We start from the raw sequence: 27,410 nt of genomic DNA on the forward strand, positions 1-27,410 counted from the left end.
CAGTGAATTTCAAGACAGAGAGGGAGAACTCAAGTCTTAATGTTCAGTTATCTGAACAATCTCCTTATTCAGTTAAAATAGTGAAACCAGTTTTTTCAGTGTGTCGCTGCCTTTTCCCCCATGCATGTCTGATTCATTTGGCGCAATGGTTCCCACGGAAACCAGCTCTTTATGGAAACGACGACTGAAGCATATTTGCCCCAACACTGGTTCAAACATTGCGACTACAAAGTTTCAATCTACAAAATTCATAAAATGTAACCCTACTACTCCAAATGTACAGTACATTAAAATAATGCTCCTTGGGTGAGAGAATGTGCATTGTGTATTGATGGAATAGACTCCTATGAGCATTTGTCAGGTAGAGGGATCCCTGCAAAGTTCAAACCATCAAATCTGTTCAAGGCAGCTTTTCTCCAGTGAGATTACTATTGTAATTTTGAGGTTATGGTTTTGTAATCATGCACAGATTAGTCTGGGAGGAGCGATGCTGCATGATACATCATATCAGAAGAAAAGAAAATTATGTTTCTAGCACCTCTGGAGTTTGGTGCCATTTGCAATGCCCAGCAAATCACTCTGGACACACACACACACACACACACACACACACACACACACACACACACACACACACACACACACACACACACACACACACACACACACACACACACACGACAGCAGGTGTGGATCACATGACTGACCTTTTGTAGTGGAAAACTGAACATTTCAAAGCCACAAAATCAAAGCCTTTGAAAAATGATTCAACCATACAAATAATGTACTAATGCTCTTGTCAGAAACAAAGCATGTGTTTATGTGTGTTTATGTGTACAAAGATATATTTCAGGTCTCCTATTTTTGCTCTTTTCAGACATAATGTACTGTATCACTTTAATTTTCTAAAACCACACTTCTATTGAGGCTTGCTAAATAATAGTTTATAAAGCACCTAGTTTCCAAGGCATTATATTGCTGAAATTACTTAATACTAACATAACATCGCTTTTCTACAAACTGAAAGCATGTTCAAAATGTAAAGATAAACCAAGAAGTCATCCACCATCTCAGTAGCCAGAATGAGTTAAAGTAAATGTATTAATTGAAATAAAATCTCAAACACAGCCCAACCACTTTGAAGGGCATCTACGCATTTGTCCTTTCATTGCCGATCACAGGCTCATAAGGGATCGCACAGCAAATCCAAATTACCAGCCGGGCCGACCGTGACACGTTGCAACTAAGTCCAGAGCATCACAAGAGCCCACAGTAATGAGCAGCACCTCGTGCAGTGCATATCAAATGCTCATCTGGACCAGACGCCTCCAGAGACCCACACCGGGGGGAGGGGAGAGAGAGGGGGGCTAGAGAGACAATGATACCCATGCGACTGAATGTGCGTGCCTGCCCTCCTGCTTAATCCAATCATTAGGTTCACATCACACAGGGTTAGAATGATGGTAGACCTAACACCTCTCTCACCCATGGGAAACTCTATCCAGGGCTTGCTAGATGGTGTCCATTTCTGGCACTCTAGATATTATGATGTTGTTGCTCTCCAATCCAGAGAACAAGAAGACTGAAGCATGACTTTAATCCATTCCTTAGCATGCCTCAGCTAAAACCTTGACTTCAACGACATAAATCTGAAGTGGAAATAGTTAAAAGGAAGGAAATGACTAGGATTGAGATGTCCTGACACTTGGTAATAATATGAGGCAAGGTTGCTTCTCAGATGATGTCAGTGATATACTAGAGCTCACACATGGACATACAACTACTATCTTCTGCATCACGTACCAAGGAAGACCAAAAATTTATATATTTATAATTTCTCTCTCCATTATCTGCCCCTTACAACTAACTGATAAGGAAAGGAGAGTAAAATGGATCACCTGTTACAGTTCAAACCTGAGAAACTAAAGATTTAGTAACTGCTCCAAAAATGCACAGTACACCCAGCAAGCCATAAAACAAACCCCGGACCCAGACAGCTGTGACAAATTTCATTATGATCACATGGAATGGTGCTAGTAAATCCCAGAGGGAATAGATTAAACCATAACTTCTGGAAACATTCTGGTGACATGGTGTAGAAGCTGGAACAGAGTACATGTAAAAATCTAATGTAAAAACTTAATTCAAAGCAAAAAGTGTCAACCTGAGAGAGGATCACTTCTCTGGCAGTCCCAATTTTCTACGGTTTCATAACCTGTCACTTTTCATGCTTTTAATCGCCCTTTTCTTTGTGCTTTTCTGAAGTGATTTTCAAATGGTGCAGTGGGTCCCTATGAAACTCATCCTCTATGATATAAGGGGGGTCATTAAGTTAGGCAAAAGATAAAAGAAGAGGAAAAAAGCCTTTGGTAGGGGAATGCAATATTCAAAGCACAATCAAATGCAGACACATAGGCTAAGCAAAAACAGCAATTTATTAATTTTCTGTTATGGCCTCCCACTTCAAGTCATGTTGTCAGTACCTGTCCAATAATATGAATAATGTCTATATTTTTTATATGTGGAAGCTTCATCATGACCATATACAAATTGAATCTATGTATAAGCCTACTTCATAAATTCTATAAGATTGTACATTCCATAACTGTTTCTTACTCACTTTATACTTCTTTACATCATGGTACTGTAGTCTAAAAAAACAAACAGAATTATGGCAAGCACACAAAAGCCATGGGGAGAACACAGGCCTGCTTCATTTTCTCCAGTGAAAGGAGCCAAGGATGGAGGACATGAAAAGGTAACTCAGGACTATACTGGGGTGGTATAGTATTGATTCAGTGTACTGGGACCATTTCCCAAGCGTTTCTGATTTGTCTGTCACATCCAATTGTGAATTCTGTGCTCTGAACCTCTTTCTCTCCACCACAATACTGCAGAGAGCATCTCATTGTTTGATGTGCCTTCTGTATTGGCAGAATGGATTGAATTCCCTGCTGTATGCTTTATAGTTTTGTGGAACTTGATTTTCCCATCGTGCTGGATTTAGAGATGAAACACTGGTTCTACCATTGACACTTCTGAATGATTTGAAGCAAATTAATAAATCAGGAATTATTGAAGCTTGTAGAGGATTTCCACACAATTGACAGGTTAAATGGCATGTTCTCAGTCTTGTACTGCAGGCATCCATCTTATGAATTTTCAAAATGGTGGTTAATCATAGCTGACATTCATGAAATACCTCTTATGACAGTTTGGATGGTCATCACTACTAATGTTAACTTGTGTTACATTTCAAGACATGCATAGATTGCCAGCGTATTAGCATACATCCCGTTGACACACTGTGTGTGGGTAACTTGCCAAGTGAGATATGGTAAATCTGAATGGATGTTTTACAAAAACAGCAGATCTGCTATATCTCAACATTGCATTACATAACATGGGCTATGTATAACTAGGCCTGTACTTCGTAGGGCAGCACATCAAATTAAATGCTATTTTGAAGATCTCATCTCTGAGGCTAAATAACACACTTTTCACAGAGTCGTACACTAGGGATAACTATTCCCCATAGGCATCCATTTACAACACATCTTGCTGCCTAAGAAACACTTAGCTTGATGTTCATTTACCTAAAAGGGGAAACCTAATCGTGCAATTCATCATTGCATTTCTCTATGATAAGGAATGCATAATATGCTTCATGTAAATCTTCCATTTTTTATTTTTCTCTCAGTTAGGATGACTAATCTTGAGAGATTTTAGTGCTGATGGCATTTCTCCATGCACTGTGAAAGACATAGTGGTTAAGACAAGCTGACAATTTGGCACAACAGAGTGTCACCGAAGCAAATGATAATTTCTGTCTCTCATTCTATGTGTTACATAACTCACAATAAGGCCATCTCCAAACACAGGGAAGAGAAGGCTAACCATGTGTCTCACTGGCAAACCTGAAAGAGTTTCAGCAACAAGTCATCAACCCAGTTTTCAACATAGTTGATGGTTCACCATCCACGTTAGTGAACCTAATATGCAGGAGTTGGTTTTGAGAACACTGGCAAAAGACTGAAAAATTTGTTTCATATTTACATACAAAGATTTAAGAATATTCCAAGGTCTTTATTCCTTGAAATAATTATCAAAGACAAGCACTGCATGTAGAAAGACATAAAATAAATACAGTATTCTCTTATGGGAAACAAAATTACCATTTATTTTCATTATGAGATGCAAACTAGGTTGAGCAGCCTTGTGTAGTCAATTTCCTCATAATAATATAGCTGGCAATATTGACAATAATTACTTACAATCCAATTTAAAGTTCTTATCCAGACTGAAGTATGTACTAAACAAATTACACAACATGCTTAAAAAATAGATTGATAATAGACGCTTTTTGTCAGTGGTGCCAGTGGTGCCAAGGCTGAAGAAGCCTGTTCGAATTTCCAGTTAGGCTTTCTAGTCCTGCCCTGTATGATCTCCAGTTTATTTACATTCTGGAGTTTGTAAGGTGGCGAACTATGGACAAACTAGGAACACATCAAATTCTCAGGTTTCCCATCAGGTTCTGGTAACTTAAACACTTCATGGCAATTTTGTTTGTAAAAAGTGCTATTCCAATCCATTCTATTGCGTAGTTACAGCAAGCTAACTTGGACCAACCAAATTCGCTAGCCAACTAAAGCATGTGGATGATAAGAATATCTCGCCTTTCCCTAAACCGCGCCCCTACCCCCTTTTGGCCTCATAAGGACCAGGGGGGTAGAGGAGCATTGAACATTTCGCTGTTGATTGATCAACTTTCTCACAGGATTTTCTTAGCTGTGGCAGCCTATTGCCTCTCGATGTCTCCTACTTAGCCTACATACTTATGGTTCATCATGTCAAATTTCCATCAGCTTCATCATACTTGTGGGAAATTGGGGTTAGTGTAATAGCCTATGATGAGATTCTGATAAATACCCTTTGTTGTTAGATAGCTGGGAAGTAATTAATCTGATGTGCCCACACAGTTTGATCCCAATATCAAGTAAAATCGTGGGAAATTCAGGGAGCACGCAATTCCAAACCAATGCTGTTTGTCAGTGAAAGAGTAGCAGATGGATTGGTGTGCCGCTCGATGCCACTACAACATAATTTGACAAAAAAACATTTGAAACCATAGCCTAATACCTTACTGCCAATTTGTTTTTCAAAGCGTGACACATGTTTCCCCGGCACTGTGGAGAACACTGAGGGGAGGCAGAGGAGAGACTGATGGGTCAGGTAGTGGGTAAAATGTTAGAGTGGTCTTGGAGAGTTTCAAATGGTGAGAGAGTTTTTATATCATACCTAATTATTGATGTAGCTTAACATATGGTCATCAGAAATAGCCAAATCATGACAAAAAGCAAAACTCTAAACTATTCTCCATCAGTTATAACGCATAAAAGTTTCCGTGCCACTGCTTTGTGCCCACGATTAACCCTAGAAGCCCCGGGCCCTCATTACTAACCAAAGTACCCAGAGTGAAGACGTCCATTTGTTGATGTTAGTGTAACAGTGTATCATTGAATTACATCAATACCATGCAAATGTATTTGTTAATATGTGTTTGTAAATAGCCTACTGTAAAAAAAACACCACAATTTCCATTTGTGTTCCATTTGTTTGGCTTGTTAGTCATGTACTGCATGAAGCGGCACCAAGCTTTTGTTTGAAACAATTTCTTCCGCACAAAACTTTTCCAAATGTGTGAAGTTGGGGTGAATTTGTCTGTCTTCAAGACGTGTGGGTCTCGTGTCCTTATCATCAATATGCAGGAATCACATAATTTTACTGAAGCGGTTTCCATGACATGGTGTCTGGGAAGACAGGCATGCGCCCATCATCCGTTCTCCAAAAGCTCTTTCTGTCTATGTTGCTGATAACCATGATGGCTGAAATGGGTAAGCCTTTGCTAACCATAAGTTTTGATGGACAATACTGAGCACCATAACTGTTTTTTCTTTGTATACAAAGCATAAATGACACACACACATGCACGCATGCGCACGCGCGCACACACACACACACACACACACACACACACACACACACACACACACACACACACATGGAAGCAAATTGTTTGGCTCTCACCCATGATCCTGTATTACACCACTGACTGTCTACTTTCAATATTGCCCCGTTAACAAAAGATTATCACTGCACAAATTAAAAAACAAATAGGCCTACACTATCTTGCTTCTATAGCAGTACAATAAACAATAACACTCATTGAAAACAAGCTCTAAATAGACTGAGAGCAAAACTATGTTGTGGTTTGAGTAGAAAACATTTAAAACAATAAGCCTGCATTTAGACAGGCTAAGGTGTGATGAACTGGTGTGCTGGCTTATACACATATAATTATCTCTCTATCTATGTGCTGACAGCCATTACTGTTGAAATGGTTAAGCAACACCCCCTCCATATATATATATATATATATATGGAGGGGGTGTTGCTTAACCATTTCAACAGTAATGGCTGTTATATATATATATATATATATATATATATATACCACAACCACTGCAATTGATGCCTGTTAGAATAATAATTGCTGGTTTATTAAAGGAAAACACCTCAGATTCACTTATGAGTTCAGTATACTAACAGTCTTTACATCCACCACTATCATACTACAAGACAAGCTTTAGTAACCCTTCAATAGTCACTACTCTGCAAATTTAAACAGTGATAAACAGAGGCTTAGGTTTAATTCATGATGCAAAAAGCCACCTGCTGTTTTAATCTAAATAAAGCAAAGATCTACATACAGACACAGAGCCTAATCTTAACCCAAGATTCATAGTGCTTGTTTACCAGATGATGAATCCTCCTCAGAGCAAGACGACATATTGCTGAACTAGTCAGGACAATGTTTCATATAGTATAACACCACAAGCCTCCATGCTTACAGTAATGCCGTCTGCCAACAGTAGCATAAAAACTGCCTTATGAGGTAGGGGTGATACCACTCATTTTAAAGGGATGGTCCACTGAATATTAGGTCATACAAGCCAAAGTTGCATGGTCAGTTGAGCAGTGCCATTTGACCTTGAGATTGTGCAGTGGCAGAGGCAGATCTCAGTCTGTGAGGTGTAGTGAAGTGGAGAAGAGTCTTGTGGCAGAGCAGTCATACCATGACCCCAAATAAAAGATGACAAAGGGGCAAGGACAGAGCTGAACCGACTCAGTCAAAAATAATTACTTCTGAAATGTACAGCGTAGCTCCTTGGACCCCCCCAAATAAATTGTGACTGGCTCTGTATTGTACACATCCCAGTAGGTTTATATCTGTAGACTTTGAGATCCAGCAGCTACACAGCAGGTAATGGACGGTCATAAGAACATAAATAGCATCTTAGGTGAAGGTTTCAATCTATTGATATGAATGGAGAGAATTGATGACAAGATCCAAAATAGATTTTCTGAGAATGCCAAGGGTGTGGTGAGCACAGCCAAAATGTATGGATTTAAACCTTAGGTGCCAAATTCAAGCAAGGGAAAGCATACAATTTACTCTTGTAAAGCTTCAGCCATTGGAGTAGGTGTTGGCATGCATACTACAGGCTGGTCACCTACAGTATAGGATACATCTGCCTGCACATGATAGTAGTTACTAGCTAAGCGTGGGCGCATTTACGCATCAGGCAATAGCAACCAGCAGAGCTACAAAAGGAAGAATGCTTTGCTAGGTGGTAGATTGGGGGTGGGGGAGGGCAAGACTTACAACCCAATGTTGTGGGTACGATTCACCTTTGGGGCAAAAATGTTGACAATGCCTTCCCCTGAGTACTATGTAGTTGCGTTACTAATGTAGTGCTTTTGAGTTTTTTCTGCCTTGTGGAAGATTTCACAGTATAGTAACGTGCAGATGGGCACGCTCTGGTAGCCTTGTACTATTGTTTCTGCCTGCACATAAAAATAATAATAACAATAACAATAATAATAATAACAATAACAATAATAATAATAACAATAATAATAATAATAATAATACATCAGACTTATATAGTGCTTTTCTTAGACCCAAAGATGCTTTACAAAAGTAAATGAAGGGCAAAAAAAGGGGAAAAAAAATGGGTGGGGCATCAATGATGTGGAGGTTGTGAAAAGATTTTTGGTTTTTGAAGAAACTATACTGGTATTGTATGTTGTACAAATGTGATTGTCAAACGTAACAATTTACAAAATGGACACCCGGGATTAAACAAAGAAGACTGCCACAATAAAGTACATTATAAAGCTATTACCCATGATGCTTCACATCTGCACATGAGATGACAGTAGCTTTATGCAAACAATTTAGTATATAGTGAGAATATTGAAGCCTTGTTATTCTCATTATCAGCTTCATAATGTATATACAACATATTCTTTGAAGTGTTTCTTTACTCTATGATTTACAATATCTTAAATCAAGCAGTATATGAGCAACTTTTAATCTGACTGTGTTTGTGGGCTAATGAATAAAACATACCTACATTGGTTTTTTTTTATTACGTGACCAATGGTTTTCATATCAAAGTGAATGCTTGTGTACTCTGGAAGTTCAAATGTTAATTATTTATGTACTCATTATTACTTATGTACTGCTTTTGAATGAATTAAAACTCTCTTACATTTTAATTTGAGCTCTGTTTTATCCATTCCCTTATCACTGTAATCTAGCTAGGGAACTAGATGGTTTGCCAGTACCATCAATAGGGCTCTGGTCAATATAACTTTCTTTCCTAATAACTATAATGATGATTATCATAACCAATTCCCACAGCAATGTCCACTGTTTACAGAATTTTAATGTACTGTTATATAAAAGGGTTACAGTATATTATTGTGTCCTCTGTAAAGGTTAAAATAGTTTTTTGGTTTCTATAAATGTTTGCTGTACTCCTAGGGAGACTAGCCTACATTGCATTGACATATGACAACTTCCCTCTAAGGCCTGGCCCTCTTTATCTGGGTACAACAACTACTATTACTTGAGTAATATCCTGGCCTAGATCATACAATGCAACTTTAAAAGCAGAATGCGTAATGCTTGCATGATGTCACTGCTCATGCCATACAGAGGGAATATCAATAAGAACAGTTGCAGAACAGTTGCCCCTTGAGAACAGATTGGATTTCTCATCCACTTTGTGACATAAACAGTCTCTTTGAGTGACAGTCTCATTTGCCAGGTTTTCTGGGTGGATGTTCATGCAAATGCCTCTACTATGTGGATTGTAATTGCCACCCACTGACAGGCAAGAACTGACTCAGTTGAAATGCATGGACAGGCATCTAGATTGTGGGCCTGAAAGCAGGACAGTTATCAAGTACAATTTATTTTCACCTATTTAAGGATTGCAGTCTGGCCTTTTCGGCTATTATGAAATGCAATGCTATAATAAACCCATAATGAGAAAGCTATGGTATGCTTTCTGAGAAGGATGAGAGCCAGGACTGCATGGGGATTTCTGGAATATACTTTTTAGGACTATATTTCATCTATGCAAGTGGGACATGCAAATATCAGGTCATACACTGAATCACTTTTTACACAATTTCAATTTCTGTATTTTTACAGATTTGTACTATATTCAACTAAACCTTACACAACCAAACCAACTCTCCCCATTAATAATACCCTACTAACCAGACATGACTTGACCTGGAAAATGTCAGGTCCTTAGTTATAGCTAACTATGTTAACTAGTATACATGTTCTTCTTTTGGAGAGGGGGGGGGTCGTTTTTTACAACAGCAGGGAGGCTGAATTGATGGGTCGTTTTGCATTATGCATATGCTGACAATTTTCTAATTTGTATGAAAATGAGATGGAACAGGCTTCTTCATCTACAGAGACTCATTATTTGCGACATTCGTATTCATATTGCAACCTTTTTGAAGTCAAAGAAAACAAGAGCACAACAGCAGTGGTCCTTCCTTTGATTTAGAAGGTCCACTTATCCTTAGATCATAAATTGCAAAAAAAAGAGCCTGGAAACGGTGACATCACAAAGATACATACATAGAAAAGCACCCTGCCTCACCAGAACACTGATTGTTATGCTGATGCTACACTGCCACACATAATATATAACCACTGAATAAAGATGGTAATAGTGGACGTATAATCCTACCCACATAATTTCAAGAATTGAATGTGTAATAGCCTACCAACAAACAGTAGAGCATTGAATGGCCTACCTTGTACCACCCATTCACCACTATCAAGACCTTATAAGTTTCTACATTATATCATATCAAAACACTAACTCAGTGGGCCCTAATGTGCTTCCGCTTAAGAGCACTGCGCAACACTAAAACCATTGCAAAGACCTTTTTGGTAATTCGGTGTCACCGCAAAGTGTGTCTGCCCTGGCCAACACAAACTTTGCACCAATATAAGATAGGCAGTAAATGTGAGTTTTCGAAGGATGTGCCAAAGGGAGTTGGCAAATTCTTGACATTCCATGTTCAATAATTACCAATAAACTAAAGTGGACACTTTGATCATATAATGGGCAGCAGTTTTCGCCTGTCATGGATTATCCCTCATAGGTACTGTACATCCTCTATAAATATGTGGAAGTGCTAGCTAGTGTATATTCTCGCATTACTGCACTGTAAGCCTGTGCATATTGTACATCGATCGTCTCTGCTCTCTGGGCCAGTTACTAATTAAATCATGAAACCATGCATGTCTTTGATATGGTACAAAAATCTAATAGGAGAATCTTAAAGGGACCATGTAACCGTTCTTATTTTAATTTCCAAACATCCCTGGGTATCTAAAAAGTCACTGTATGTGGGGTTTTTTTTTGTAAGAAAAGTTGCCACTAAATATTTGGCATTGAAATGCACGCTCTACTGGAATGGGTTTTTTTCTAGCTTGCGAAATACTGTGCTAGCTCAAACAACAAGATATCTTTGACTACATCATATTCTTACCTTTGTATTCTGAACAGTCTTGCTGCATTTTACCACAACATTTTAAATGGCCAGTTTCATGTAGTCTCGGCTGTTATCTGTACTCATTCTATTTCTATGTACTATTCTATGTTCTATTCTACCTACCTGTAGCTATCACTGTGCACACTGCTAGTGCTGGCTAAAGGGATGTAAAATGTGAACAAATTATATTTTTGGTTTATTTATATAGTTGTACTTGGTTGTCATTGGTTTATTAAATTCACATCCCCTGGTGACATTGTGTGGGTGGCCACCGGAAAATCTGGGTTTTGACTACATGGCCCCATTAAAGGGGAAGTTTCCGCAAAATCCATTTTCATGTGTATTTCTGGTCAATCCCCAATGCATACCGTCTTGAACTATGACCATTTCGCGTACAGCTGCATCATAGAGTTTTTGCACTCTGACCCTGCTCGACTACCCCAGTGATTCCCAGAGAGCAGCAAATGCTAGCTCTAGTGCTGTTCAACAGAAGGACCAGGAGAGGGAGAGAGGAATCTTGGGAGTTGTAGGAATTTACTCAAATGGGCAATTTGGAACATCAGGACTGATCAGGGCATTCAAAGTGAGATATCTTGACTCTGGAGATTGTTTTAAAACGTGATTTTTTGGTATGTGAATCTGTCTACTATTGAATAATGAAAACAACAAATCCACTGGATTACACAGTAAAATTCGGCTTTAAACATTGTATACTGTAGATCAGGGGTTCTCAACCTTTTGCAAGCTGGGCCCCCCCAAAGCTGGTTCATTGCAGTTGGGGCCCCCCCATAATGCACATAATGCACATATCCTTATATTTTCTTTAATACTACTGCACATACTGTACATACCTGTTTATACTGTTTATACGGCATTCCATATTTATATTTATTCTGCTATCTACCTCATGCTACTGTTAATACATATATACTGCTAGACTGCATTACCCATACAGCTCATATGCTGCTACACTGTTCATACTGTAACTATTTATTCTGCTATAATGCTACTGTTACTCATATACTGCTATACTGCACTGCTATATTATACTGCACTACTACTGATCATATATTGCACTACCTGTAAATACTGTTCATTGCACTTTCTGCTATTTTGCACTTCTGGTTAGACGCTAACTGCATTTCGTTGTCTCTGTACTTGTACTCTGCACAATGACAATAAAGTTGAATCTAATCTAATCTAATCTAATTATTATTATTATTATTATTATCATCATCAGTAGCGGTAGGTAGGCCTATTATCATTACTAGGCTATTGTTATAATTGGCAGTAGCACCAGACTTCTAATGTGAGCTTGCAGGCATTATTATTATTATTATTATTATTATTATTATTATTATTATTATTATTATTATTATTATTATTATTATTATGAGTAGTGATATGCCTATTATCATTACTAGGCTATTGCTATATAATTATATGAGGTTACATGCTTTATTGTTGTTGTTATTATTATTATTATTATCATTATCATCATCATCATCAGTAGGCCTATTATCATTACTAGGCTATTGCTATAATTGGGAATTGGCACCAGACCTCTGATATGAATTTATGCTTTATTATTGTTATTATTACTAGGCCTAATAGTAGGCATATCATCTGCATTTTTTACAGAAGCTTGCAGGTAGGCGATGTTAATGTGAGACCTGAGCCTGCTTTGCCTTGCAAAGATCCTCAATTCTTGGCGCAATGTCTGATAAACATAGCCTCAAATCATCCTCGATTTGTGCACGATTGCGGTATTTCGTTTTGAGTGCAGTAATTTTTGAGAATCCTGCCTCACATAAATATGTCGACGCGAAAGGGAGGAGAATCTCCAAGGCGACGTCACAGAGTTGAGGGTATTCCTGCATCAATGCTGCCCAGAATGACGAAAGAGGGCAGGAGGTAAAGAGTTCCTTCAGCCTACTGTCACTCTTCAGCTCAATAAGCTGTTCCTGCATATCAATTGACAGCTCGTTTGCTGTGCACACAAATGGATCTCGAACCCACGCAAAAGAGCGATAATCCTCTTTAAAGTACGTCGCAAATTGTTTTCTCATTGCTGACAGGTGCTCAGACGCTGATTGAAATAAAGTTTCAATAAAGTTTAGGCTATGATGTCACGATGTGTGCGGCTATGTTGAGAGACTAGTATCGGGGGCTAATCAGTCGGGACTTAGGCACGATATTTAATACAACAGTACACAATAACGATTTTGCAGGCAATGCAGATTTTATTTTAAGACTTAACAATTGTAGTCCTTTGTGAGTGAGTGAGTTAGTGTGTGTGTGTGTCTTAGTCGCGTGGGTCGTATAGTTGTGTTGCAACACGGTGAAAAAGTTGCTAGCTAGTTAGCTAAGTGCACGCCTAGCAGTTAAAAAATTACTGGCTAGGGCTGAGATGGGGATAATCTTTAAAAAGACTGTTTGGGTTTTGAAGTATAGGCCTAAGTAAATCGATATTGAGATTGATAACAGATAGACTAGCGAGAGCTGGCACAAGCGAACTTGGCAAGAGACTAGACTAGAGTGAATGGAGCTACGCCTACGACGCGTGTGCGGACGCTTATATAGTAGCACTTACGTGACGTCGCGTCACAGGCTCAAAATACTACCCCCTGTATTGGTAGATTTGAAATGAAACTGTGTGGTTGATTTGTTACCACTTGCATTTCTACATGGGGGGAATCTGTTGCATCTCCTTTGTAGGTCTACTAATAGCCAGTGAGTCCGTGATTTTTTATTTCCCCCCCCCCCTCCCATCCTGTAGCCTACTCGCGCCCCACCGGTTGAGAACCACTGCTGTAGATTAAAGGTAAATATGCATACTATAGAAAATACGTTTGTAGAGCCTTTACGCACAAACTAAAAAGATGATTGTTAAATTCATCCCGAAAGTTGTAAAATTCCACTTCAATAAATGGTGATATTGGGAGGGGAAAATAACATAAACGTGTAGTGCTTATTTGACTCATTATCAGTCTTGCTTCTTACAGCTTTGCATTCGTTTGAAGGCATTCCACGGATTTAAGTTGGTCTGAAGTTACCGGAGCTTGTAGTGCTTATTTGATTCATTGTCAAGGACTTGGCCTAATTATTTGAAACCAGTCAATTGGCCAAAAGGTGCGGTCTGAAAAGGGTTGTACTCTCCTCTTTGCACCCTATTATGATGTTTTTAATGATAACAACCACTTTAGCCACACTGTCACGAGATGAATCAGTGTCACATATGTAAGTCCACCCCAACACTGCATAATTTCCCACATTGATAACCATGCTAGCCATGATAACCATGAGAACCATGATAACCATGCTATCGCTGTCTTATCAGATCCAAACAATGTAAACAATGATCATGTGATGTATTTCTTTTTACGTTGAATATGATCTATGCGTTTACAAAGAGGAAAAATAAGGTATGAAATTATATAAATAAATGCATTTAGACAACTGTAAGACAGGTAATTATGGTTATGACTGGGGATTGTGAGCAATGACTGTAAATAGGATGGACATATTGAAGTCTGATCTCCCCCGATTCATTTCAATAGTTCAATAGCTTGTGTCGTTTATTCACCAACGAAATGCGTACATTTACGTCGCCATTTCGGTCTGTCCGCCCATTGAACGTGCTCAGTATTCGCTCTCACCTAGAACAACGCGAGAAGAATGCGTGAGCCAAGGTGGCCCCTGGGCAGCCCCGTGCAAGCCTCTGCCGTTCGATCATGCGCATTGGGTTGCCAATACGAGAAGCACACAGCAACACGCCTTAGTCCTCAGCAATGCCAACAACACAGGCACAGGTATACAGACACAGCACATCATTCAGCTGATAAAACAATAGCCGTTATAGAAGTTGCGTTTCTTTAAACAAGGCTAAAGCACATAACGATAAACTGCGGTAACCTTAATGGGTAGCCTACTTCGTAATTATTTATCGTATTTATGTTGTTCTGATGTTGAATTATTTATGCCCTATTAGGATCAATGGCCAAGGCATACGATGGCCAAGGCATGATATTTGTATATTTGTGAGTAATTGTAGAACATGAAAGTCACGCTGGAATTGACCTCATTTGGCCAGGAACAATATGCTATTGGAATTACATTTGGAATTGTCTTTTTGGGCAGAACTACAAGTGAAAATTACAATGGTACCATGAGTGGCCACTAGGTTTTGCAGTGTGCCTGCCAGATGACCGATTGATCCCCTGGTTGCAGAGATAAAGGAGAATTGCCTATTTAATGTACAGTGCCATGTGTAAGTAATGGGACAGGAAAGCATTTTTTTTTCTTTTGGCTCTACACTCCAAAAGTTTGGATTTGAAATCAAACAATTACTATGAGCTGTTAAAGTAGCTTTTTTCAATGGTATTTGTGTACATATTGGTTTCACCATTCATAAACACTTTTTATACATAGTCCCCCTATTTCAAGGTACCCAAAAGCTATTGGAAAATTGGCTTGACAGCTGTCTCTGGTTCATCAGGTGTGTTCCGTCACATAATTTGTGCAGTCATAAGAGAGTTCTCGATGTCTATTATTGATTCTAGGCAAACTGTCTTTGCTATTGGTGTCTGTCAGCATGAAGACCAAGGAGACATCAGTGCAAGTCCGTGAAGCCGAAATATCTGAATAAATCAATCAGAAACATAGCCAAAACCTTTAAACTACCACAATCAACAGTTTGGAACATCATTAAAAGGAAAGAAAGCACTGGTGAGCTCCGAAATCGCACACAGCCTGGTAGGCCAATGAAGACTTCTACATTGGATGACTGAAAAATGCTCACCATGATTAAGAAAAACTCCAAAACAACTGTCCCCCAGATCAGAAACACTCTCCAGGAGGTAGGCCTGAATGTGTCAGAGAAAACCATCTGCAGAAAACTTCATCAGCAAAACTACAGAGGCAACACTGCAGGGTGCAAACTACTAGTTAGCCACAAAAACAGAATAGCCAGGTTACAGTTCGCTAAAAAGTACCTAAAAGAGCCTGCAGAGTTCTGGAAAAAGATCTTGTGGACAGACTAGACAAAGATTAACTTAGTGATGGCAAGAGTAAAGTGTGGAGAAAATCTGCCCAATATTCACAGCATACCACCTCATCTGTGAAATATGGTGGAGGAGGTGTTATGGCTTGGGCATGTATGTCTTCCATTGGAATTGGCTCACTTGTCTTCATTGATGATGTAACTGCTGACGGCAGCTGCAGGATGAATTCTAAAGTGTACAGAATCATACTGCCATAGCAAATAGGGAGTTTTTCAGGGCCAAATAGATGGCCAAGTCAATCTCCAGATTTAAATCATATTGAACATGTATTTAATTTGCTGAAAAAGAGACTTCCTCAAAACAAACAACTGAACATGGCTGCAATACATGCCTGGCAAAGCATCACCAGTCAATGGGTCATACACTTCAAGCAGTTATTGCATGCAAAGGGTTGCCGACCAAATACTAAACATGAGTGCTTAATTTGATAAATCTGTCCCATCACTTTTGGTGACCTAAAATAGGGAGACTATATATAAAAAGTGTTGCAATTTCTGAATGTTGAAACCAATATGTACACAAATGCCATAAAATAAAAGCTGAGACTCTACTTTAACCTCATAGTAATTGTTTGATTTCAAATCCAATCTTTTGGAGTGTAGAGCCAAAAGAAGAAAACATTCTTCACTATCCCATTACTAATGCAAAGCACTGTACTTAGCTGATGCAAATGATAAAAAAAACATGAGAAAAGTGACAGGTTCATTAAACCGTTACAGCATTTGGAGACGTGCAGCAGGTTGAATTTGGCACGCCACCGTAGGCTTGTTGAGTGCTTAGATTATGACATCATAGACACTTCAGCTCGTGGTTACATTTGTTGCATATAACTGATAGCATGGGAATTTTATCTGTCAACTAATTATTCATTCCAACATTTGTGGTGAAATCCTGATCGGCAAGGACAATGGACATCTTCATATCATATTCAATTATCCCCAACCACTCATTGCCAGAGACCTGCCCTCCACCTCTAAGCTAACTGAAAAGTTTATGAACGAAATGACCAATTTAGTAGCCATGGCAACATTATATTCAATGAAAAAATAAAAGCTTTTCAGGGCATAAGTAAACGTGTGAATCCTGGTTTAAAAAAAAAGTAGTAGAGAGAGAGAGAGATTTTTTAATACTAAGCCATGATTGTGTGTCTCTTCCATTCAGCTTTCTATAGTTCACCTCTCACACGAAGGAAAATCAGACAGGTATATTGCAGAAAGAGCAAAGGGAGTGTATGGAGCCCATGTATCCTCCTTTTTGAATTGCCACTAGACAATGCATTTTTTTATTTGTTACACTTCTCGTTTAAAATTGAGAGTTGAACCAGCGGAATAGTTGTAGCACAAGTAATATACTGTAGCATTGGAATGACTGAATAACAAACTGAAAAGGTGTGCCATGTAGATTCAGTGTAGCTACACAAGAGAAGCATTTAAGGCTTCTGTGAATGTAATTGGGGGTTAATTACATAATATTTTAGATAAACTATGGTATATGTATACCACTAATGACAAATGTATCAGCACACTTAAATAATGCAGAACAAGTTTAACTTGGCTTTTTTGAATTAAAAATCTTGACATGAATGCAAATAGAATTTTATTTACAAATTAATTTCTTGAATTGAAAGGGAATTGAGCAAGTATTTTAATAATACAATCTGCACTCATATTGTAAAAAATAAAATAAAAATCTCTAAAATAGTGCAAAACATATTTTCCAAAGTGCACACCATGATCAGTTTTGCTAAGATTTGTTTGGTTTGGTTTTCATTAAAAAAAAAAAAAACATCACTAAAGGTCCTTTATGGATATATCTATACTACTGTACATGGTTTTTTTCTCACTAGGGGATTAACTGTGAAACATGTTAGATACATTCATTCACATAATACATTGACATTTGCATCCTGTGCAATAAAAACAGTCATCAGAATCATGGTGCATAAACAAGAGAACCATATTTCAAGGAGATATGAACCTTCCCAACTACTGTATATTACTCATGAAGCTAATTGGCTGCAACACAGTTGGTAATCTCTAGAACCTACAGCTCTTACTTTCTGTTACTTTACATGACATTTACAAAATATGACTGGGTCAGCAAGGTCTACATTAATGAGCACCTTCTCTTGGCAGCTCATTCAGAAAATGTACAAGCGATATGTCATAGCTGGCAATGACATTTGAACAGTAAGCTGTTTCTAAAAAGTCCAAGGAGAAGCCAGTAATGTACCTAAGTTTTAACAAAATGGAGGAACGTTCAAAATTAACAAAAGGGAGGAAGTCGGCAGGTATGATATGTAAAAGGTGAGGCTTTGTTCAGTGAGGATTAGCTAACATGCTAATATCGCAAGCAACACATACCGTATGAATCCCCAGAGCCAACCTCACAAGGATAGATGAAGATTTCAATTGTTTTCAATGTTCTATTAAATGATGTCGCTTAATAGATCAGGGCACACAGATGAGCCAAATGGCTTCAAGGTACATACTTTTGCTACATCTTCCCCCTTAAGTTCCAAAAGATAAGACTGGCCTGACTGCCTGAAATGTGGAAAGAAGAGAGAAAAGCTATGACCATAACCATTGACTAAAGGGTGGACTCAACATTTCTGGTAGCCAATAAAGAATGTTGTCAGGAGCGCTGTTAAGAGTAGTGAATGGACAAATGCACAACTAAAAGTGCATTGTGCAAGACTGAGACAATAGAAACCAAATAATTGACATTTGAGCAAAAACAAATGGATTCAGCACTGTTGAGCTTCCTATTTCAGTGAATTGAAACTAAAATGGCCTCCAAGTGTACTGAACAATAGGGGTGAGCATAATGCAGTGCGACTACTGAGTGACTTGACTGAGATCCAAAGTGAATAAAAGGCCTCACTATGCGGTGAGGCTGAGCTGCTGCAGTGCTCAGGACTTTGGTTTGGAGCAGTGCATTAGAATGCCTCAAACACTTTTCATTTGCCAATAAAATCCTGCTGCCATTTCCACGTTACATGCTGTAGTTTGCTTAATCAAAAACTGTAAAGAACAAACAACTATATGTAATGGATTTATTCCTACTGTTTGATATATTTATATTAAGGTGTAACAACTATTTCATATTATGCTGTAAATAATGAAAATTATATTGATATCCCAATTTTTCTTTTCAAAATCAGATATGAGTGATATTCAACCATGACATTGTATGAAAATGAAAAGCATTAAGGTATTAATGAGGATTCCACTAGACATTCCAGAGATGTCCTCTTAGTCTATTCATATGACTGTACATTATTAGCCTTGAACTTCCTTGATATTCAGGTATGAAGTGCCATACTGTAAGAGCGAGAGCACAATGAGGAACGGTCACACAGAATGACACATCAATTGTTTCACACAATAGGACACTTAAGACCCAATTCTCGAAAGCAGTGAGGCAAAATCTCCAGAAATGCAGGGACAAAGAACCGGTTTGATGGCCAACGGCGGACTAGCTGAGTGAGCCATATAATGAGACAGTGCCTCAAGATGTTGCTCATCTGCTGCAACCAGACCCATTTGCGAGCAATTTGAGTGGCACAATTTGGAAGGGATGATTTTACGCTTTTATAGCAAGTGTCAAAGTGCCTGCAGTAGACATGACAGAGAAGGGACGAACTGGTATCCTGGAGAGATCAAACTATATCCATGTCTGGCTAACTCCATGGCTCTAGCCACTAAACCCACTGACATGAGGCTGATGCTACAGAAATAGATACGTTTTCAGTAAATAAAGAACAGGGACGCCTAATGCCACAGGCACACCAACAAGCTGCAAAGACCAAGACAGCAGCTGTCCTGGAAATCATGCAAAGACAAACAACATAGCGTTACTTATGGTATAAACAACCATAATACATACACGTCTCAAAATAAATTAACAATGTACAGGCGTATCTTCTTTACTATGTAATGAAACAATTTCTCAAACAGCACATATTTTATTGTGAAAATACCAAAAGGTGTTATGAATTATGATCTGACTGGTTATTTTTTTAAAAAGGCACTTGGACATACAAAAACAAAAAGGCAACTGCATTCACTCACTGTTAATCATAATTTCATTAAAAATCATCAAATCTTCATGCTCTGTAGACAGTAGCACCTGTCAGTCTAGCATGTAATAACATTGTCCCCCATACCTGATTCACCTTTACATGCTGCAATCATTTACTATGAAAGGTGTGGAGATATTAATCAGCAAATTAACGCTGCAGTAATATTTTAATCAACTAATGTATATACAGTACAGTATGTTATTGCCTACAGCACCATTACAATTACCATTGCTAAGGCATTAGGTAATTCTGTATGCAGAAGGTCTCAGATTAATCTTGGCCTAAACTACATCCTCAAATATAGATTTTTGTCTGACTTTGAGGGACATTTCAGAGACATGGCTAGAGCTTGCATTCTCAAGCCCTTCTTTATTCCCCATGCTCTGTAGCCAACCTCTGCCATGCTCCGAAGAGATCAAAGAGAAGCGATTTTTATCAAACAGAAACCTTGCCGACTGTTAGTAATGCCTGATTCCTCATCAGGAACACCCACACTGCCACTGTGATGCCACAGGAGATGCAGTGCTCTTTTAAACCCAGTGATGATCTACCCGTTATCCAGATGAAAACAGATTTATTTAAACCCCCACCACCACCCTGCGCTATAAATAGAAGCTTGTGGAAAATCTTCGGCGAAAAAATAAGCTGGTGCTCTTAAGCTGTTATTAACATGTCAATAGAAAAATGTCAAATGCTTTTGGGAAAGAGACCTCACTACATGTAAGTGGAATGTTGCAGACCACACAAACATGATGATGTTCCATTAATTTATTTCCGCAGTACTGACTGTCGGGTGAATCCTGGCCCCAGATACACATGTATAACTGGAATTTATGAACATCTTCCATTGACATTAACACACGATTCACACTAAGATTGAGTTATATACACATTACAAGATTTGGCCCTGAATGATTTTTATAGAGACGGATGTGATCATATCTATAAAGCTATTGGGAGAATGTATGTGATAAATATTATGTAATATCACCATATATGTGAACAGGTAATGCTGGAGGACAATAGAAATCACTGAATCAGTGACTAATCCTCCTAAACAAGATCTATGACGGGCAACACAAATGCACAGCCTGCAACTCCCAACAATGCCCAGAGTTAAAAGGTCAAATGCTTGCTCCCATTGTTAATGACAAAGGCACTAAGGCAATTCTGTATTCCCTGATTTGTACAAAGAGAGAAAAACATACCACCTTATTTGCTCATTGTGATCTTACGGCAAAGCAATCCTTTCTACCAGGCATAGGATCCGTGGAAGGATCACCAGCTCAACTAAATTCTTTGGTTGTGAGGTTATACATGACATGCTATTATTTTAACCATAGTACCATAGGAAGATTGCTCCTTAACATTGGTCATTTTCAATGTTTAATGTGTAATTCATTATTTTTGGTTCACTGTGCTGGAATGAATGCCCATCTGTCACGGCTCAATCTGAATGTGCCACAACTCTGTGGTCTTATCTTTTCTCGGCATACAGAGGATTTGGTTGAATCATCACTGCTTTTAAGGTGTGTGTGTGTGTGTGTGTGTGTGTATGTGTATGTGTGTGTGTGTGTGTGTGTGTGTGTGTGTGTATGTGTATGTGTATGTGTGTGTGTGTGTGTGTGTGTGTGTCTGCGTCTGCAGAGATGGGCAACGATAAATGGGTCTTGTTACAAAATGCTAAATACCCTATTGACCAACATATCAAAAGAAACAACAAAATACTGGTTCTTACATATACGATAAGATGCCGAGCGAACATGTAGAGGGAGCAAATTTCTTCAGGAAGACACACGTAGACATACTTACATTCCTCACATTTTGCAAAGTTCCACTCAAATTTAAAAACGTTTTACTACCACTGTAAATTAAATGTAATACCAATATCACAGCAAAATATTAATGACAAAATGTTTTTTTTAGGTAACCAGTAGAGTTTGAACGGGGGACCTCTTGCATGGACGCCACAGATGTATACCGCTATACAGAGAGGACATCCTCGTGGTACAAGGGCTACATTAGAGTTTAGAAGTCACTGGCAGGGCTACCTCATCACAAGAGCATGATTTCATTTCCCCTCCCCTACATTCACCCCACTTTGAACACCCCCCATGAGATGATCTCCTGGACAATGGCACCATTCTAACCAGCAGGGTTTGAACCAAGGATGTCTCACATATTGTATAATGATATAAGACATTATAAGACAGGAGATTAATGAAATTTGAGAATTTAAGACTCCATGGATAGTCTTGTTTTTAACTAGGAGAACTACTTAGCAACTGACCCCTAACCCTAACCCTATCAGAACTGGCAAACTCTGAGAAACTATTTTGAGTATTTTGAAAATACAAAAATACAGTTCTCTGAAGTATCTTGTTACAAAATACATTGGATTTTTGTTCAGGCCAGTAAAATAAATGTATTTGTGTGTGTGTGTGTGTGTGTGTGTGTGTGTGTGTGTGTGTGTGTGTGTGTGTGTGTGTGGTGATAGATTGCTGCGGAGTGCAACTCACAAATGTGTACCATGATACAAATAAACAAATAAACAAAAAACACAAAGTACAAATATAATTTACTATTCACACACAAACACCTCTACATATTTGTAAACCATTATTTTAATAGGTGCTAAATGATTTGTAAATATTACTAAATATTTGTGAATAAATGGTCTTACATTTGCAAAATGTTAAGATGTGTGAATAAAAACGAAAGCAGTGACATAAACAACATTCTGTGTGTTTCACAAATGCATCTCAGTTGGCCATCTCCATTCAACTATAAAATATTTACTGAACCCCGTCATTGCATCCATTGCCGCGGTTACCTGACTGCGACGCACTAGTCTGTGAAGGTGCAGTAAGTTCAACAATTCTCAGATAGAATTCCCTGCTTTTATTTCGATCCATTCGAAATGTAAGTTTAGACATTTTCCAAGTTTAGTTCGCCTGAAAAGTTCACTGTGGACAAATGTTATTGTACTGAATAAAGCTTTGCTAAGTAACTAAGTAATGTCAAGCATTTGTCAATCATCATTTCAACTAACAAGCTAGCCACTTTGCTAACAATGCTGTACAGCTAGCAATGGGAACATACAAGTTTGAGACAAACAAGCATCTTTGTTAAAATGGCAGCTAGATTAATACCCTCTTTGATAAACTACTTATAGGAGATAAACGGATGTTTAGGTTGGAATAGAGCAGGTAAAAGCAACCTCGTCAGCTAAATCCATGCTCGGGATATTGCGCAATACACCGTGTTGAATGGTTATGCAAATGGTTAGCGTGTTAGGGTCGTTAGGATCCCACTTGGAATCTACCTGTTGCATAGCTGTCCTTCTGTGTTTATACTTTTTTTTTTAATTATTTTTTTTTTTTTTTACAAACGACGGAAATGACTCAAATTGATGCCTTTGCTAGTTGTTGTGTCAAACGACAGTCACCCTCTAAGTATAAACCGTAGTACAAATCTATGGCTGTAAAAGTTGTAAAAAGGACGTTTTACAGGAGCCTTTCCAGCCAAGATGTTCTAGTTAAATGAGGATAGTCAACTATGATAATGCCAATGCTTTATGCACCATTATGCAATTATAATTTCTCTATAACCACGCAGAATGTTACTGCCACAATTCTGTAAACAAATGAAAGCAAATCCACAGATTTAGTTTCTAATTCGTAATCTTTAGCTATATTTACAAATCATTTTGCATGTATTAAAATAATGATTTACAAATAGAAATGAAGAGGTGTTTGAGTGTGGATAGTAAATTATATTTGTGCCTTGTGTTTTTTGTTTACGGGTCATGATACACATTTGTGAGTTGTACTCTATTTATTTACAATAATATCGGCAGCAATCTATCTCTGTGTGTGTGTGTGTGTGTGTGTGTGTGTGTGTGTGTGTGTGTGTGTGTGTGTGTGTGTGTGTGTGTGTCCACTGTTGCATTGGGTATTCTAAGAAGAAGCAATTAAGGGCATTTGTCACACTTGCCAAGATAAGGTTAAACTACCGACAGACAGATGCAGATTGGGTGTGGTTGTGTGAAAGGAAAAACAAGACCATTTTAAGGATTCTGTCTAACTCTGTCCATAAATTGGAAGCAAAATGATCTGCATCATGGGCAGCTGGGGTTCAGTTTCTCATTTGTTACTAAAATATACTACAAAATGTCAAGCATGGGTATGGGTGTGCATTATTGTGTGAGTAAAGTTGAAAGTCCAACACCAATAGGAGCAGGAATGCACTTGTATGATCTTGGGAGCCTCAGGTGCAATTCAAGTACCCCTGTTGTTAGATTATACATACAATCTATATTTGCTGCTATACTTGATTAGCATATTCCAGCCATAATTCTAACATATTGTAAATGATAGTTTACTATAAATGCAAAATTGTAAAGCCCAAATTTGGGTTGCTTGAGTGTTGCAATGATTATCCAATGAGACGACTCAGCAGGACATCATTTACAATGGTGTTAATAGCTTATGAATGGTTCTCATTTCTTTGAGCAGAAGTATGCACACCGCCACATGCCTCTCTTTGTGGTGCTGGGAATAATAAGAAAACAAATACTAGTCTTTGATAATGAGTGCAGGTAAATCACTGACCATTGTCAATGAAAAATTACACAATTCATTAGCATACATTTTGGTGGGCTGGGCTGGAGGTATGACCCTGGTAAGTACACCCACTCCTCTTGTAGCTTTGGTCTTGGTGCTGATGGATTTGAAGATCAACTATACATGTGTTCTTTGTTTCATGGGCCACAACTCTGCATGCACTAAGGGTAGAGGGGTAAAGAGGGGAGTGCCTACAGTATTTTACGTGCACACTTCATTCAAACAATCACCAGCTTATATTATGCAAACAATGATCATTTAGTTAAACTTATCTTAGACACTACAAAACTACGGCAGGATACTCACCCTCCTTAGGTGGACGTTTCACCTCTGCACTCAGGTTGCAGACCTGACCAGCTCGCAGTTGGGGGGTCAAGCATCCCTCCGTTTGGGGATTTAAAGGCAATACCACGTTGTTGAGCATGAGCATACTCTCTGATTCTCCATCGCCTAAGTGTTGGGGACAGGTGCATTTCGTATACACTATTCCACATGTTTCCACTGTCCCCTTCTCTGATTTCAGGCAGTTCTCCAACCATGTGCACAGCACCTGACACCCAAACTGGCTAGGACTTGCTTTGTTCAACACCAAGAACTCCACTACAGATGTCTCATCCTCATCCAATTTCTGCTGCGTCAATCCATTATAATCATAAGGGAAAACCCTTCGTAGCTGAACAAAATTCTTGTCATACTGCAAAAATACATAGATATTTTTTGCATCACACAGGTATACTATAGACTCGTTGTTTTTAAGCAATTCATTGATCTTCTCGTGCGAGTAATGATCAAACTGATAAGCAAGCAAAGAAAATTCAGAGCAGCCTAAGTCTCGTTTATATAATTTCAGGTAGATGCTGTATTTGGTAGGATCTGGGTTCTCCAACGTCCATGTACAGTTTGTGTAGTTCTTAGGAAACATTTCAGTCACAGAGTAAGATCCATAAATGACTCCCTTGATCAAAGTGGAACACCAGAAGTCTTGGGCACCAGTAAATCCAAACATAACCAGGAGATAGGTGGAAAATATATAAATCAACAGGTTACGAATAGCCTTCATCCTATGTCATTTGGCCTGCAAGGAGAGATGAAAAAATTAGAAGAGGGAATCTAGAAATACATTTAGAAACACAATCAACCCGAGGAGCCCTGATATCCCTAATGATAGCCCTAATGATCATATGAAATATCGGCCTAGTTTATGGTGGCCTCTTTTAGTTTGGAAAATGTAAAAGAAGATCTATTAACCTGCTCAGCATCCTTTCTGCACTGTTGTTGCAGGCTGTCTCGTTTTTACGCCAGAAAGTAAAATTTGGACAAACATTGCCACCTGGTGGTTCCTAACGTTGTTGAGTTTTGGGAAGTCCGCATAACAGATCAATAAACCTCATGTCAGTCGTTATTGAGACATAATTAATTGGATGTAACTAGGGAACTGGCAATATTTTGAGTAGACTACCGGTATTTGAAATATGGCGTCTTCTGCAACATAAAGAACAGGACAGTTGAGAGACGGTGGACAGTTTCCTTCGTCTGATAGAGACACAGCCTATGTGCCTTTTTTATTGGATGTTGTTGGCTCATTTGTGCATGTGTTCTCACTAAAGGCAACATGCACATGTGCTAAATCAAGCGTCGCACATAATATGTTTATTTCAGTGAATATTTAAGATACTATTTGTGTTTGTCAAATAGTCCACAATCGCAGCAAGGGGTAAGATGTATCCTTCTGTGATTGTTTCTGTCTTATTACCATTGGATGTTTGTTAATCGACGTAATCAATCCTCCTCTGATTCATATTCGATTATAAACCAATCTGATGCACATTAGGAGGAACCCACTCGTTGATATACATCAAAATTGTGTCCCCAAACCACCATTAATTACGTCAAAGGGACTTCTCTTAGATGTAATGGTATTCGTAACGTCCCTAAATGTAATTATAGGCTAGTCAAGACTATGAGACAGACAATGAGAGAGAGAGAGAGAGGAAGAAAGGAGAGAGGGAGAGAGATAGAAAAGAGATGGAGAGAGAGAGAGAGAGAGAGAGAGAGAGAGAGAGAGAGAGAGAAATGCAATGCGATGTCCTGATTACATTAATCCTGCAGGCAATGCAGCTGTGAGCAGTGTCACAGCGGTGTGTAGGCGTTGAAATTCAGAGTATAAGATCCTGTCTTGAGAATTACTGAATTATGTTTCATTGGACGACATTGGGTTTGGATGATAAAATCATCAGTGTACTGTCATGTGAATTGATCGTTGTATAATAGGACCAGTTCACATCGTCGGACTCGAATTATTTTTCTCCGCAAATTCTCACGAATGTATAGTAATTCTGCATCATCACTTTCCGTAAAATGTACACTGCGCTATGTCACAAAATGTGCGAATCTGACATGGTTTAAACGCATATCAAGGATTAATATTATGGAGAGAGAAACATTCACTAATTTAATTTTCAAATCAAAGTTGGGCTATTTTCTTCTGATTTTAAAGCAAATGAAATCATGAAATATCACCTCAATCCAATTTCATATAGACGGCGCTACATGTCAAATTTTCTCTCGAATAAAAACGCACAAAATATATCTAACTTATTAGGTTTAACCATAGTCTACGTAACTCCCATGGACTGACTGTTTCGACGCAGTTCGAGATATGCATTCGAAACTGAGATAGAATGTAGCCACAGAAAATGT

The 27,410-nt window shown here is 38.5% G+C and overlaps 1 protein-coding gene across 1 annotated transcript in view; it reads right to left on the bottom strand.

Moving 5' to 3' along the window:
• adgrb3 (adhesion G protein-coupled receptor B3) overlaps nucleotides 1–25,770 on the bottom strand; it is a gene marked incomplete at its 5' end in the record, with an annotated part of 138,355 nt that extends 112,585 nt beyond the window's left edge. The window contains one exon of the mRNA XM_083694905.1: nucleotides 25,017–25,770. Coding sequence (XP_083551031.1) covers nucleotides 25,017–25,770 — 754 coding nt within the window. The remainder of the gene's footprint in view (nucleotides 1–25,016) is intronic.
• Between the last annotated feature and the right edge of the window lie 1,640 nt (nucleotides 25,771–27,410).

Source organism: Argentina silus, assembly GCF_951799395.1.
Source record: "Argentina silus genome assembly, chromosome: X".
NCBI classification, from domain to species: domain Eukaryota; kingdom Metazoa; phylum Chordata; class Actinopteri; order Argentiniformes; family Argentinidae; genus Argentina; species Argentina silus.